General features: G+C 47.7%; 8 protein-coding genes across 8 annotated transcripts; 6 read left to right on the forward strand and 2 right to left on the reverse strand.

The window, feature by feature from the left end:
• Positions 1-31: 31 nt before the first annotated feature.
• N7455_003183 (AP-2 complex subunit sigma) lies at positions 32-770 on the forward strand (the record flags this gene model as incomplete). The annotated part of the gene is made up of 5 exons (XM_040960896.2): positions 32-66; positions 122-161; positions 227-256; positions 334-564; positions 669-770. 5 exons carry the CDS (start codon positions 32-34, stop codon positions 768-770), a joined length of 438 nt encoding a protein of 145 aa, XP_040808649.2.
• A 1560-nt stretch (positions 771-2330) lies between these two features.
• N7455_003184 (uncharacterized protein) lies at positions 2331-2546 on the forward strand (the record flags this gene model as incomplete). The annotated part of the gene is made up of 1 exon (XM_065604432.1): positions 2331-2546. One exon carries the CDS (start codon positions 2331-2333, stop codon positions 2544-2546), a length of 216 nt encoding a protein of 71 aa, XP_065462923.1.
• Positions 2547-3786: 1240 nt separating this feature from the next.
• On the forward strand, positions 3787-4814 carry N7455_003185 (sulfotransferase family protein; the record flags this gene model as incomplete). Its single annotated transcript, XM_040960884.2, has 3 exons — positions 3787-3931; positions 4032-4308; positions 4379-4814. 3 exons carry the CDS (start codon positions 3787-3789, stop codon positions 4812-4814), a joined length of 858 nt encoding a protein of 285 aa, XP_040808627.1.
• A 2622-nt stretch (positions 4815-7436) lies between these two features.
• Positions 7437-9660, forward strand: N7455_003186 (arylsulfotransferase family protein; the record flags this gene model as incomplete). Its single annotated transcript, XM_040960898.2, has 4 exons — positions 7437-7553; positions 7616-7744; positions 7814-9308; positions 9374-9660. 4 exons carry the CDS (start codon positions 7437-7439, stop codon positions 9658-9660), a joined length of 2028 nt encoding a protein of 675 aa, XP_040808640.2.
• Positions 9661-9971: 311 nt separating this feature from the next.
• Positions 9972-10751, reverse strand: N7455_003187 (uncharacterized protein; the record flags this gene model as incomplete). The annotated part of the gene is made up of 1 exon (XM_040960889.2): positions 9972-10751. One exon carries the CDS (start codon positions 10749-10751, stop codon positions 9972-9974), a length of 780 nt encoding a protein of 259 aa, XP_040808652.2.
• Positions 10752-11565: 814 nt separating this feature from the next.
• N7455_003188 (uncharacterized protein) lies at positions 11566-12285 on the forward strand (the record flags this gene model as incomplete). Its single annotated transcript, XM_040960874.2, has 1 exon — positions 11566-12285. The coding sequence occupies one exon, from the start codon at positions 11566-11568 to the stop codon at positions 12283-12285; it is 720 nt and encodes a 239-aa protein (XP_040808621.2).
• Positions 12286-12896: 611 nt separating this feature from the next.
• Positions 12897-13589, forward strand: N7455_003189 (uncharacterized protein; the record flags this gene model as incomplete). Its single annotated transcript, XM_040960923.2, has 1 exon — positions 12897-13589. The coding sequence occupies one exon, from the start codon at positions 12897-12899 to the stop codon at positions 13587-13589; it is 693 nt and encodes a 230-aa protein (XP_040808638.2).
• Positions 13590-13797: 208 nt separating this feature from the next.
• Positions 13798-14050, reverse strand: N7455_003190 (uncharacterized protein; the record flags this gene model as incomplete). Its single annotated transcript, XM_065604433.1, has 2 exons — positions 13798-13946; positions 13981-14050. 2 exons carry the CDS (start codon positions 14048-14050, stop codon positions 13798-13800), a joined length of 219 nt encoding a protein of 72 aa, XP_065462924.1.
• Between the last annotated feature and the right edge of the window lie 744 nt (positions 14051-14794).

Here is a 14794-nt window from a genome sequence, read left to right on the forward strand (position 1 = left end):
TGACCAGGTAACACCCTGGCTTTCTATTGCAATGGTCCTCTCATTTATCCTGGTTCAGAATCGCCAGTGAGTGGCTGTCCGCCCCGGTCATTTTCGATTCCAGACGCTAATGACGGTATAGGGGGAAAACGCGCCTGGCGAAATGGTATTCACCGTACAGTGTGAGTGTTGCCAGAACCTATCCGTCGATACAGAATTGGGACTTTGAACTGACACCGGCTTACAGGATGAAGAGAAAGTCAAACTGAAAGGCGAGGTTCGTCCATGCAATACCACCCGCACCCGCACTTGCTCCGAGGTTCCCCATCCAACTAACCACCGACAACCGTATAGGTCCATCGCCTCGTCGCTCCCCGAGATCAGAAATACCAGTCCAATTTTGTTGAGTTCCGCCGGAGTACCAAGGTCGTCTACCGAAGATATGCAGGCTTGTTCTTTTGCGTCTGCGTCGACGCGAATGACAACGAACTAGCCTATCTCGAAGCAATCCATTTCTTTGTCGAAGTGCTGGACCAATTCTTTGGCAATGTGTGCGAGCTGGATTTGGTCTTCAATTTCTACAAGGTGCGTGTAAATCGCCGGACATGCACTACTCGGCGTGAACCGGGGTTGGCGTGGGATCGGAGTTGCATGAAACGTGATACTGACCACGTGTGCCGGATTTATAGGTCTATGCTATCCTGGATGAAGTCTTTCTCGCAGGCGAGATTCAAGAGACAAGCAAGCAGGTTGTTCTCACGCGATTGGAACACCTGGACAAGTTGGAGTAGGAGACAGGCTTGATACTCGGATTCCGGGGGTGATATGGGGACCCTTATCGATTGCGGACCCGACTGCATTGGACAAATCAAATCAAAACAGTCATTTGCATGGAGTTTCAGGTGTATCGGTGGCTTTCAGACAATATTAGTGCTGTTCATGTTCATATTAGGAGGGATTATTCTGGAGATATCAAATCATCGATACAGTTCATGCTACCACTTACGGGCCAATGTCGGAATCATAGGGCAGGCGAGTATGCTGTATGAAGTTCTCTCTCTAGTCTATCTGCTCATTGTGCTTTTCAAACTAGACGTTTACTTTATTCCGAGGTTTGTATGGTAACCGGGATATTCTCCGGGCAGGATAGATTGGTTTTTTTTGGGACCCGGAACTCATAGAAGCCGTCCTGGGTTCTTCGAGTTAGTTCTAGTTTTACCCATTGCGGTCTTTCCCCAGGGCTACAATAGACCTTTTTTTCCTTTCTCCTCTCTTTCTCATTCACATTCCTACCATATATCTTAATAAGTATCTCAGCTTCGGGATGCCTATGATGAACCTCATTCGGATGCAACCAGTGTGACCTCGTAAATATGAATTGTCTTTTTTGTCCATGTGTATTTTGCGAGCAACGAGACCTTGCAGTCAAAGACGCGGCTCCCAAATGTCCAAAAGTGAAGCTATATGGTTAGGCGAAATCTATGATGATCCACAGTGACAAGACAAGATACGTCTTTTTCCTTCCCTGAAAATCTAGTAGTAGTTATATTTATGGTTTTGATATAGCCCACTACAAGTGCCCGGGTATATATTAGACCTGAGGCATATGTGAAGCTTTGATATAATGTCCATAAGAATGTGATGGGCTAGTGCCAAGCTTTCCCCTCGTATTCTCTTTCCGCCAGCATCAAGGGAACCCCTGGTTTATGGTTCGGGATATAGCTGTGCTGTCACTGACTGCCGAAAACACTGCCGTCGGTGGATGTCTGGCGGAGACGGGATGCACAAACTTGGCTTAATGGGCCAACCCAGGAGCATTAAGCATAGATTAGATTGTAATGTTCAGCCCTGTCCCCATTTTAGGGAGGGGCTTCCTAATCAGTCATGGCTTGGTGAGGTGATCATAGCTATCGATGGCGAACAATTGCGAGCGATGGCGAGCGTTGGTCTAACGGTCTTGGCATATCACATTTAAGGAGCTCTGTCGCTGTTGACCCTTCAAAAAGGGTTTGCCTTGCTGAGTTCATTATTCCTCTTCTTTTGTTTTCACTTTTACTACATTCGACTGGCCACAAAGAGTCTACCCTACTGCGACTCCAGCATGCACGTTCCACGCGCTATATCATGATGGATTCTCCGGAACAACACTATCCGTCATAGATATGATATCGTACTATGACATCGTACTAATTGCCTAAAGCCTCACAGACATCTGCTTAATTGTGCTGGACACGTGACGGAGATGGGGTCTACGAGGATACATTCCCAAAATGGAAAATATTTCAGCAACACGGGACGATCAGTTTAGCTGTGACAATACTGATCCGTGACGGCGGAAATTACCCCTGGCGATGAAATCATACGAAACCTTGATTCTAACACGCCCAACGCCAACTTCCCCTGATCGCTACTTCAGTGATAACGGCTTTGGGTCCGCGACACATCGAGAAGATGGTCTTTCTCATGATAGGCAGCGCGGCCGGATGATCCAGGAGAAGGGCTCCATCGTGACCGGCTGGCTGAAACTTTTACATACCTTCCGCGGTATTGAGAGGAAATTGAACTAGGCTTTGACATGTGGAACACGCAACCTCAAGTCTCGAACGAGCCAAACGCAATCAATCTGACGGAGCGGGAGCACCGGACTCTCGTACCCGGAACGATATTCCCCTGGCGGGACAGCTGCGAGATTGATCTGCTTGGAACATTGTGGGCCAAGCTTGGCTGACCCAATCCGAGCCGTTTTGACTGGTGTGCTGCGATATGAGATGTCAAACAGCAACAAATATGGAGGCTCATAGTACTCCGTAGAAGAGTCTACGATGATCTATGAGCTTACAATATATGTGGTGGCACTCAACCCAGCATGGCCATCACATTTAGAAACACACTCTCCACAAGTTGAAGGTGTACGCGTTCAATTTGAAGCTCCACCAATGACCGGCACTGCATGGATCGTCAATTTTGGCGGGAAAACTTGACCAAAAAGAATATTTCGAAGCGTACGTGGATCAGTCTTGGCAACGGCAGCATTGACCCTTGGAATTACTTTCGGTAATTTCCATTTCGGTACCAAAATTTCCAACCTTTTGCGCATGGACTGTACCATACAAACGGTACCATACAGCATTTACCATACGCAACTCCACAAAAATGTTCACCCCTGACAATCCTTGACCTCCCTGTGCGTCAGCCTGTGACGTCGTGCCTCTACGCGCCTCAGTACATTGTATATGTATACAAGGACTTTTTCAACGTACGTATCCCATTGTCTTTAAACGCTGCGGCTGTACGACATACTTCGTATACAATCGTGGACCCCTCGGTTTTTGGAATCCACCTGTCCAAAATGGGGCACAATCGGAGTCCAGGAATGAAGGAATTGACCAAAAGCCAAGACTCGGAGATAATGAGTGGAAACATTGCCACTCGCGGGGAGACATACAGAGTACTTGGGGACTGTGAAAAAGTGGTTCGAGCCTCGTCATTGGCACTGCCACTGTGACTAAATGCCCACTCTACTTCATTGATTCTATTGATCTCCCTTGGGGATCAGTTAGGTCTGGATTTATTTTTTTAGCTGGCTCTTTTTTTATTTTTTGCATTTTCGAATTTATTCATTTATTCTTCCCCTTATCTCCATATCAACCTCATAAAGCCCCCCCTTCCTTCTAGACTTTTTCTATAAGTCTTGTCCTTTCTTTATCCAGCTCGATTACTCCCATTCGTTTATATCACCTACACTTCTCCCCTCTCTATAGAAGTTCAAACTATACCAAATTACAATCGAGCTTATAAACACCCACCATGTCTCTCATGCTCTCTGATAATCTGGCCCCCCAGCCCATGACCGACATCTTCACCGATGACACAAACATTGACCGCCGAAAGTGCCACCGCACAGTTCCTATGAAGGTTCTTGCTCTGGGTGTTGGTCGTACCGGAACTGCCTGTGAGTATGATGTGCTGTGTTGCGTTGGACTTGGTGTATTGGTGTATATACCGGGTCTGGTGGGAACGAGAAACAATATAAACTAACTATCATTTGACAGCTCTCCGCAAGGCCTTTGAGCGTCTGGGCTATGGCAAGTGCTACCACATGATGTGCGCAAGTGTTGAGAACCCGCCGGATTGCTTGATGTGGCACGATGCCCTGAACGCGAAGTACAATGGAATCGGCGAGTTCGGCCGCAAGGAATGGGACCAGCTTCTGGGTGACTGCCAGGCCGTCTGTGACTGGCCTGCCTGTGCCTTTGCAAAGGAGCTGATCGAGGCTTACCCCAATGCTAAGGTCATTCTGACCACCCGTGATGTCGACCCATGGCACGCGTAAGTCCCAGTCACACCTTATAGATCAGTATTTCTGGTCTAAAGAACAACCATACTAACAAACCACCAGCTCCGTCATGAAGACCGTCTTCTGGCGCGTCTCAGACCCAGAGCACAAGTTCGTGTCGAACTTCAGCTGGGCCGCTGGCATGTACTACCCCATGCTGAACAAGTTCTTCGAGACATTCTTCCGTGGTGACTTCACCGGCAAGGGCAAGCAAGTCTACGAGGATCACGTCGCTGAGGTCCGCAGCATGGTTCCCCCCGAGCGTCTGCTCGAATACAACATCAACGACGGCTGGGCCCCGCTTTGCGAGTTCCTCGAGGAGGAGGTCCCTGACACCCCCTTCCCCCGTGGCAATGACATGGCCGACTTCTATAAGCGCTGCAGCACCCGCAATCGTCACCAGATGATGAACGCTGCCTTCCAGGCCGTCACTATTGGTGGTTCGCTGCTTGCCGCTGGCTTCGCTGCCACGTTGGCTTTCAAGCGTTTCTCTCGCTAAAATGCTCGTCCTTGTTCTTTACGCATTTTCTTTTTGTTCCTTTTTTCTCATATTCCCCACATCTCAACTTTTTCTGTTGGCTTCTAGCGTGCGCAGGCGCCTCTAGTATATTGCCAGACCCGTGGTCGTTTTTGTTACTTTTGTTACCCTCCTTGTTGGAACAGACCACTGCATCTATCACATCGATCCCCTATTTTGCCATCTTCATTTTTCTCAAATTGGTTTAATGAGAGGCGTCTTGGAGAACAATCCGGTAATATCACGGTATATACTATTTCTTCTATTTTTATCATCATTCCTTATGCATTTTCCGTACAAGTGTGTGACCAGCGCATCAAAGCCTCCCCAGCTTTCAAATTGAGGGATAAACACCACAGGGGACCCGCTTCCCCGAGGCTCTGTCATCATCATGCATTGTCTAGAGGCAAGGGGCGCCTAAAATCTTGGCTCCAAAAGCCTTACCGCCGACCTTTGAAAGGATCAAGGTCAATTCAACGCAAGGCGCGTGGAATAGAGAAATTCATCAAAATAAACCAATCAAAGCGTGCAAAATGTATACAAATAAATATCTATTTTGAGGTTTCGCTGCATACAACGTACAAAGTACAGAAAAGAAATCCGCTCATATTGACTAATATTGTACATGTACACATAGCAACCACTTTAGCAAGTAAATAACTAAACACCGACTATCGACACCTTCTAAATCCGGCCATCAACAGGTCCCCAAGCCCTTCCCACCTCTCCACTCTCGTAACCGGAACGAAACCAAGAGAAACTGTTCCAGCCACACTCCGTTCGAGAAGTGCCGTGGAGTTTCCTCGGTTAGTGTCTTGGCAGTGGGGAAAAGGGATCCATATTACTTACGTGGACATGCCATACATACAATACTGAAAATTACGTATATTGTTATCCTCTGTTATATCCTTGTAAGGGATGAATACTTGATACAACTGCTTCTCTATATTCGAATATAGAAAACAAGCGGGGTTCGGATTGCTTCTTTTGTTCTGGGCTCCGGAGCGGATCTTCTTACAAGGCTTGTATCAAAAGCTTTGATAAAAAATACGTAATGTATACGGATGGGATTGGGCTATAATCAGATACAAAAATTCCACTATCAAATGGTTGGTGTACGTGGACTAATGGCCCCTGGAGTGATCGGTTCATTGTTCGTAGATGGGATTATTTTAGGACTGAGTAGTTTCGGCAACACATGTCAGCTTTGATATTTAGTGTTATTCGGGTTGGGCTGACGATTCTGGGAATTGCATCGCATTTGGCATATGCAAAAGAGATATCTCAGCTGTGGTCATGGACACCTGACAGGTCCTCTTTTGCTGGGTGTGCCAAAAAGCAGTATACGATCCCACTTCATCTAATCTCCTATCTATCCGCTGTAGATCCCAGTGTCGAATGGCACACAGTGTACTCCGGACTCCGTACAGACGCTGTCACTTGGAGAATCTCACACGTGTGAGTTCCATTCGCTCAAAACATTGCATAAAATATCAATAATTAATCAACATGTGGTGTTTGTGGTAGGTTCAAATCTAATGCACGCGTGCCAGAATGTGCCAGAATAGATCTTGCAATAAAGATAGCCTGCGTAGGCTCTGACGACGCAATATGCGCCACTGCTGTACCCGAACCAATCCCCCAATTTCAATTCACTGGCGTACACGACGACTGCATAATGCTGCTTCTCAGCCACATGCACGTGGCTTTTAGCTTTGAGCTTTATCGGAGTGTCTGGAACCTTGGAAGTCCGATCCATTGGTTACACCTCCCGAACAGGATAAGTCACCTGCGCGATTCAGCTGTCTGAGTTTGGCTAACGGGTAACTGCGTGTTCGTCCATGGACCTGTTCCCGAGACACGTTACATGGTTGAAGTGTCGGGCTCTTCCCGAACCTTCAACATGAATTGAGGTTGAACATACGAAACAGGTATGAGTACGATCTCGGAGTTATGGTATCGGGGCTAGTTAGCGGCAGCCACATCACCTTAGTCTTGTGGGCATGACGCGGCCCGTGAGAAATACCCGTACCGTCACTTATCTGGATTACACGTATTGGGAGAAAAGAAGAAAACAATAATCAAGGTTTTCCGCAGCAATAGTTAGACGATCGAAATCTTTTGAGGGGGAGATTCTGTTCTTGAGGGGGGATGGTGATCGTTTTACCGTGATTTTGCTCGCATAATATCGAATTTCCGAACACCTCCCCCCGCAACTTAAGCAACTGACACAGGTTTTAGCAGGACTGGGCACCTTGGCGCTGGACGGGTGTTGGTCGAATTGCCCTTGACTAAGCACTGTGTCTAGCTTTAAATGAATTTTGACCAATGAGCATAGAGGATCAACATAATGTATGCCCCACTGTAAATGCAAAAAGCATGCATTGACAGGTGGAGAGGGATTCGTACACACTGCTTGTTCACCTTGGGCCTCTCGGCCTTTTTGGACTTAGATGATTATTCTTCTTGGCCTGGAATTTTCTATACTTCTCCATGATTTGCCTTCAACACATCTTCCCTTGCATACATTCTGCTGGGTGATATCTTTTTGTTTGACTCTACAAGCTTCTCATATCTTGCATCGGGAAGTGGTGCGAAGAACCTATGGGCGCCTCCATACTGTCCTCTTTGAGGACTGCGCCGGCGCTCTTTATTCTTGGTATTCTTTGGTTATGGGGTATTGATAGTGCGGTTGGAGAAGAAACCTCATTTTATAAATCGGTAAGTGGAATCAATCCACCTCCTAAGTGTGCTTTTTGCTGAAATCATTATCGGCGCAATAGAGACCCGACATATACCCACCCGTCTTCAATGTCGAAAAGTCCGATGCAGACAAGCTCAGCCCGGGCTACATCTTCATCACACCATACGAACTCCAGAATCCCGGCCCGTACATTTACGATAACACAGGGGTAGGTCTTTATTTTACGGGGTTGAGGTTCGCTGAATATGGGAAAGCTAACCTATCATGCGATCAATAGGAATTAGTATGGAGTGGCTGGGGTGTTTCAGGACCAGGCAACGCCCATGGCCTCCACGTCTGCAAATATAACGGCGCCGATCACCTATGTTTCTTCCAGGGCAACCAGCAGAAGGGATACTGCCGTGGCCATGGCATCATCATGGATAAAAACTACCGAGTTGTGCGATCGGCTCAGCCGGGTGGAGGAATGGCCTCTAGCGACATGCACGAATTCCGTCCCATCAACGATGGCAAAACCGCTCTCATGACGATCTACCAGCAACGCCAATTCGACATGACACCGTGGAACGTCAAAACTGGAGTGGGATGGGTTATGGAGAGTGTGTTCCAGGAAATCGATGTGGAGACCAACAAGGTCCTGTTTGAATGGCGGTCTCTCGATCATGTCGATCCGTCGTCGAGCTATACATGGCCGTCTCATACGGATACTTCTGGAACCGGATTGAACGTGCATGAGCCTTGGGATTACTTCCATATCAACTCTGTCGACAAAAATGCCGCCGGTGACTACTTGATTTCGTCTCGGCATACTTCTGCCATCTACAAGATCTCTGGTAAGGACGGCTCGGTGATGTGGCGGCTTCACGGTGCGCAGCCCTCTTTCCGGAATATCAATTTTAGCTTTTCGCAGCAGCACGACGCTCGGTGGTTACATGAGAATGCTACGCATACCATTATCTCACTTTACAACAATGGCTATAACGGCTTCAACAAGACCCATACTTATTCAGCGGGCATGACCATCATGATTGACCACGTGGAAAAAACGGCCACCCAGATCCGCGATTACGCCCCCATTAAAGACGACCTAGTGAGCTCCAGCCAGGGAAACCTGCAGATGCTCCCCAACAAAAACGCCTTTATCGGATGGGGAAATAACCCATTCGTATCCGAGCACGATGAGGCGGGTAATCTACTATTCTGGGGTTCTTTCGCCAAAGACACCGTGATGAACTATCGGGCAATGAAATTTGAATGGGACGGTGTACCGACAGATTCACCTGCCCTATGGACATACTCCAAAACCGCGGAACCATCCTCTTCCACCAGCTTCTACGTCAGTTGGAACGGCGCAACCCGCGTCAAAACGTGGCGATTTTGGGGATCGATGAACATAACCGGACCTTGGACCTTGCTGGACGAGGTTTCCAAAACCGGCTTTGAGACTGAATACACTGGCTCCAAATTCTTCCTCTGGTCTAAAGTCGAAGCAGTGGATGGCGAGGGCATTGTGCTGGGAAAGTCTGAGATCAAGTATACCTTCGTGCCCTCGTCCGAGCTGCGCGAATTCTGCGCCGACTCTACCTGCTTGGATGCACCGGGATATGGGTTCCCCGGTGAAGACGCAGCCCGTCCTTTAATTCCGCCAGTAGGTGTTAATACTGTGCCGTGGATTGACCCCGACAACCCGGGCTCCAATATCTGGACACATCCCTCAGGCTATCCACAACCTTCTAATGCTCCAAAGTACTCAGATGGGTGGAGCTATGACCGTGAGTACATCCCGAACATGCTTTTGATCTCATCAAGTAAAGAAACAAAACTGACAATTTCATAGGTCTACTTGGCTGGGGTGCCGTTCTCCTCGTGGTAATCCCCCTCTTCGGGGGAGTCTTCCTCGCACATCGATACTACGCCAGATATTCGTTCAACCAACCGCGGGATCAGGAATCCTCTGGATCTATGAGCGGTATGGCTGAGCGGAAACACCCTCTCGTGCAGGCCATCGATCTGCCCTGGTGGAATTGGCGTCGGTGGACCGGAGAGGACGAGGCAACTTCTTATTTCCCGCTCGGTGAGCGGAGTCTATACGGCCACAGGCGTGAACGAGAGCGGAACGAATAGTGACTCCTCATTCTTTACTATTTACTTTTTGTTTCATCTTTGCATCTATGATGTTAGGTACTCAGCGCTGTACATACATAATACCATAACACAGAACGCATATACCCATTGCTACATATATTTATTATATCTCGTATCCGTTGTATTCATATTGTATTTTCTTTATTAGTGCCACACAGTCCCGAATACCCTTTTGATCACGCTATGGTCAACATAAAAAGGCTAAATAAAACCTCTCCACCATACGATCCCATGAGGCTAAACAGAGCACGGTAGAACCCCGAATACTCTGGCCAAAATTCAGCTAGGTCTTAGTTCAACAGAACAACAGTGCCATCAGCCCGAACAATGATATTCCCTGGATGTAAATCCCCGTGTGTAAACACGATCTTGTGGTTTTCGAGACCACGCACCGTCTGATACAGCATGTACTCGCTGTTGAAAAAGTTCGATTCGATGTCATTTTCACGCTCGAGCACTTTCGGGCGGATTCGGTCTCGCAAAGCTTGAATGATTCCTTCATTAAAGCTTTCCTCAGATGCGTACGGTCCGTGGCTATAGCTAGTGTAGTCGCCGTTACCCGCCTCGAAGATGCCGTCTCGGCAGGGCGATCCGTCAAGTCCACCGATGAAATCGCCTGGAATCTCCCTCATTTGGTTCACGTAGTCCTCCTGTAACTGCTCCAGTATGCGATTTTGCTCAGGCTTCGAAACACGATCCCAGTACTGTGCGAGTGATTCGCCCCGTTCATATGACATTACGATGTATCCAACACCGTCAAGGATATATGCACTGAGGAGCATTGGTGTTGTTATGGTGGTACTGGTGGATGCCAAGTGTAAGGCTTCGGATTCGGCTAAACGAACACCATGGCCGAACTTCGCAACCGTCTCTGAATCTGCGACGACAACATGCGCGCCCATTTTGTCGGGACAAAGACTGTCTGCTTTCTGCAAGTCGCTAGGGCTGGGGATGATAGACGGAGGTCCAATGAGTTCTGAGTAAATTAAGCGAAGCTTTTGCTCCTCTGTTTCCAAAACTTCGGGACAGGTGCCGCTGTTTACAGCGCAAGCTGTAGTTTCTTTTTTCATCTCAGTCTATTCTGGTCGGTACTTGCTACCGCACTAATCGGCGTCTCAAGACCGGTGTTCGCTTTTATATGAAAGGTTCGAATACCGTATGAATGTCAAATAATTACTATATTCTTGATCGTGATGGGAGAAAGTGAGGCAGCGATCTGTATCTAGCTTGTTGGGTGGTTTTATGGCCTTCTCTCGTTGCTTAGAGCCGCCCAGTGCCCAGGTGGGCTTGGTCCCTTACCTAAGTAGTTCAGGTAGATACATTAATACCCCGGGCCTAGATGTATGTGATTGGTTCATACCATGCTAAATTGAACTAGTATATGAGGGTACCTATTTATATTTAGATTTCTGTTAACTGCAAGTGATCCATTTGACTAGCTCCTCAATACGCGCCGAGGCACCCCGTCAGGCCTTTTATCATCAAACCACCAATAACTTGAAGTTGTCTAACTATCGCCGATTGCTTACATAGGATGTAGATTTTTTAAGCGCCATGGGTGTATCGGGTTCTAGTCGGCCGAAGTGACATCGTTCCCCGAGAGCCACTCGATATCCGAAATTCGAGGGCTGTATGAAACACTATGGTTCTATTTTGATATTCTCCAAGAGCCTCAGCGCTCGCCTGACAGGCAGTTAGACCAGCGGCTTGTTTCATAGACACAATGTCGCTCCTCGGTCTCTTCTCAGGATACCATAAATAGTGCACAATTCCCCGTCAAGTATATCAATCATTGTCTTCAGCGACTGTTCTCTTCTTCTCTCGAATAATCAATATATAAAAATTCTTTTCACATCCCTCAGCGAATTTACCTTTGTTGGCACCATGCTACGTGATTCTCGTTATTCCCCGACGCACAGCTCCGGCTCTAGCGGCGGAAATGGCTATGTGGTAAGCGTCAATATTTGCGGACGGGGAGATGTCCACCAGGGTGACCCCCCGGCCCACTGGGAAGTTATGCTCCGCAAGCGAGGGGAGACGGACGGCGATCTCTACCGTGTTCGCAAGAACGAAAACTTCTACTACGAAGATCCAGTACAGACACGCGCAGTCGAATCAGCTACTAGCTACGGTCGAAATGAAATCCAGCACCTCTCGGATAGCAGCAAGGAGACTGCGGCACGAGTGTTGAATACGTACGGAAAAGACAAATCCAACCTTCCGCATAGGAGTGCAAGTAGCCAGGAGTGGACTGTTGGTGCACTTGGTGCTCTTGAACCAGAGACTATTGGAGCCAAAATATCGGACAGGCTTCTTCGGAAGTTGGAGCTCGACTCCGGCGAGAGGGCGGCTCTTGGGTTCCGTCACCCCCTGTCTACTATAAAGGGCGAGGACCTGCCGATGCGACATCTGGAAAGGAGCAAGTGCGACAGCCGGTCAATCGTTACAATTTGGACGAATTTGCGGGCCTCAGTAGCAGCAGCAAATCTAGGCGGTAACCGCTCTAGGGATTTCATCTTGGGATTTCACTTTTTTGTCGTTGTTATCGTTGTTGCTTGCTGCTACTGCTTTTTGTCTTGCAATTCTGGTCGTGAGATATTTTGACCGTTTGTTTTTGTTATTATCTCTCATTTGTTAGAGTCAGATGTTCTGCCAGTATATCTATACGTGTATCACATGGAACTCCATGTATCTATAGCGCCAATGCAGCATCCAGGGGTCTGTATTTAGGTACCTTCTCTAAGCTTTACCTAAACATTTGATGTCATCCCTTCAGTTAGCTATTGTTGAACCTTGGTATCATCTTATCATCACAAGCAACACCACTGCTTGGAACAGAGGGAACAAAGTCTTCATATATATGAATTTGATTCATATTATAATGATTGTCTCAATGCGTCCTAGCAGACCGGAACCTGGCCCGCAGGTCTCTGCGATCAAGTCCTCCTGTAAACCTTTGGTGAACCTTGAACCATATGGACAGGATGGTGACAAGGATAGATAACAGTGATGAATGGAATGCGCTTGGAGAAGATATCAGATCTTTGCTGCATGGAACAGTCAATAGGCACGGAATGGTATGATTTTCGTAAAGTAATCTCCCCTGCAGAAGGCGGACCCTCTCTCTACCCTACCGCCTTTGTTTTCATCCAGCAGAACATATCGGTGTGGAGACGCGGTGATAGCCGCATGGCCACAGGCAACCAGCGTTAACCATGAAATTCCCCACTCACGGCATTTCGATAAACATCTACGGCCGCGGTGACGCCAAACTTGGCGATGGCCCTTCCCACATGGGAATCGCCATCTACAAACATGGCTCCTCAACCTGCGAAATGCACCATATACGCAACCCTACAGATGAAGACTTCGTCTACGATCCGCGGCCACAGCCGATCGAAGACCCGGTTCTGAAAGGACGTTGCGAGCTTGCTTCTCTCTCCTCTCAGCAGAGCGAACAAGCTGCTAGTCTACTCTCCGCCTTTGGGAACGATGAATTTAACATCCCCGAGTTCGGGGTTGGAAATTGTCAAGACTGGGTTGCTGGTGCCGTTGGAATGCTTGAGCGTGCGGGTGTTGTTTCTTCTGGAGAAGGGTCATTCTGGAAGAATATGATTAACAGAAATTCGGAGGAAATGAAGAATGAGTGTCTTCGGGCGGGGAAGACATGGATAGATGGTCCGGAGTCGACGTATGAAGGAGAGCCTGATGCAAAGTTCGTGGATAAAGAACAGGATACAGTGAAGCCTGTTGGGAAGTTGGCTCAGAACGATGTCTTTCGGGCGCGAATGCAGTCGCTTTTGGGCTCTAAGGGGGGTGGAGGGAGTGATCTTGACGAAATGCCTGTAGAACGGCCGTTTTATGTGTCGAGTCCTTTCTTTAGTAAGATGGCCGAGAGAAATGATTGAATGCATTGTTAGCATTACATTACCATCACTTCAAACAGTATACGGAGCTATAGAAGCTATACCGATGGTATGATGGAGTCACCGAGCGGCGTGACATCTCCTTAGCCACGATGCTCCGCCTGTCACCAGCGGAACTGGACTGTGCATGCGTCTGGATCGAGGAAGCCAGGCTTCCGTAGGGCCATACGTTCGTTCATCTTGGCCATGCTCATGGACCGTATTGGGACCGACGCATGAAGAGGCGTTCTTCGTCAAACCGGAGAGTCGCCCACGTAAAGTTACGGGGTGGAAAGGCATTCGACTGTTTTTGGCTCACAAAGCGGTGATTTTCGGCGTCAATTTCACAGGGCTTCCCATCTGGGAGAAATTACTACGCACTAGGTACACGTACGTACCTCCGGAGCGAGGCGGAGCTGTTCGATACGTTCGCGCTGAGCGTTCATCCTTCGTATTGACCGCATTGTAGAGGAATAATTACGACACTGGGTTTTATGTCTGTTTTGGATACATGTAGTACGGATATAACACGGATACGATATAAATACATACAATACATCAATTGATATTTACATACACAGTTCTCCGTACGTAAATTACAAGTGTCTATCTCTATGTCGATCAAAGTATGCCCAAGGCTGTCCATGGATGTACTGTTTCCACTTCGGAAGTTTTATGACTTTGATCATGCGACTTGTTATCAAGTCCTAGCCTCGCCTCGTAGGGTTGATTATGCTAGCCTTGCAAGAGGATGTGGCAGGGCTGTCTTCTACCATGTAAAGTTTGTATTGTACGGGATGTATCAAAGCGGCTTTGTTCCAGTGACGTGAAATGTGGCTGAAACGCTTGAACTGTCGGCGCTAGGTTGCCGGTGGTGGCTCTAGAACGTTTGGTGGACACTACAGATTAATTTAAAATCTTTGTAGAAGAAATGGATTTTGTATCACATTTAACGTGTTCAGGCCTAAAAAGGATAATACTCCCGACCCCACTTGGACAATTATGAACTAATACATACGTTTCGTACACAAGTACACGTCTAAAAATGCATATCTGTATGAATCTGATAAAACTGGGATTGTAACAGACATACTCCACAGAGTAAGTGAAGCTGAAATTACTTCTCCACCACGGTTCGTACTTTATATGCCAAGACTTCCGTCGCTAAAACGTATGTTGTATGTATTGAATTGGCGAGTCATGGCCTA

The sequence above is a fragment of the Penicillium solitum genome (assembly GCF_028829755.1).
Source record: "Penicillium solitum strain IBT 25940 chromosome Unknown utg000001l_segment0_segment0, whole genome shotgun sequence".
Lineage (NCBI taxonomy): Eukaryota > Fungi > Ascomycota > Eurotiomycetes > Eurotiales > Aspergillaceae > Penicillium > Penicillium solitum.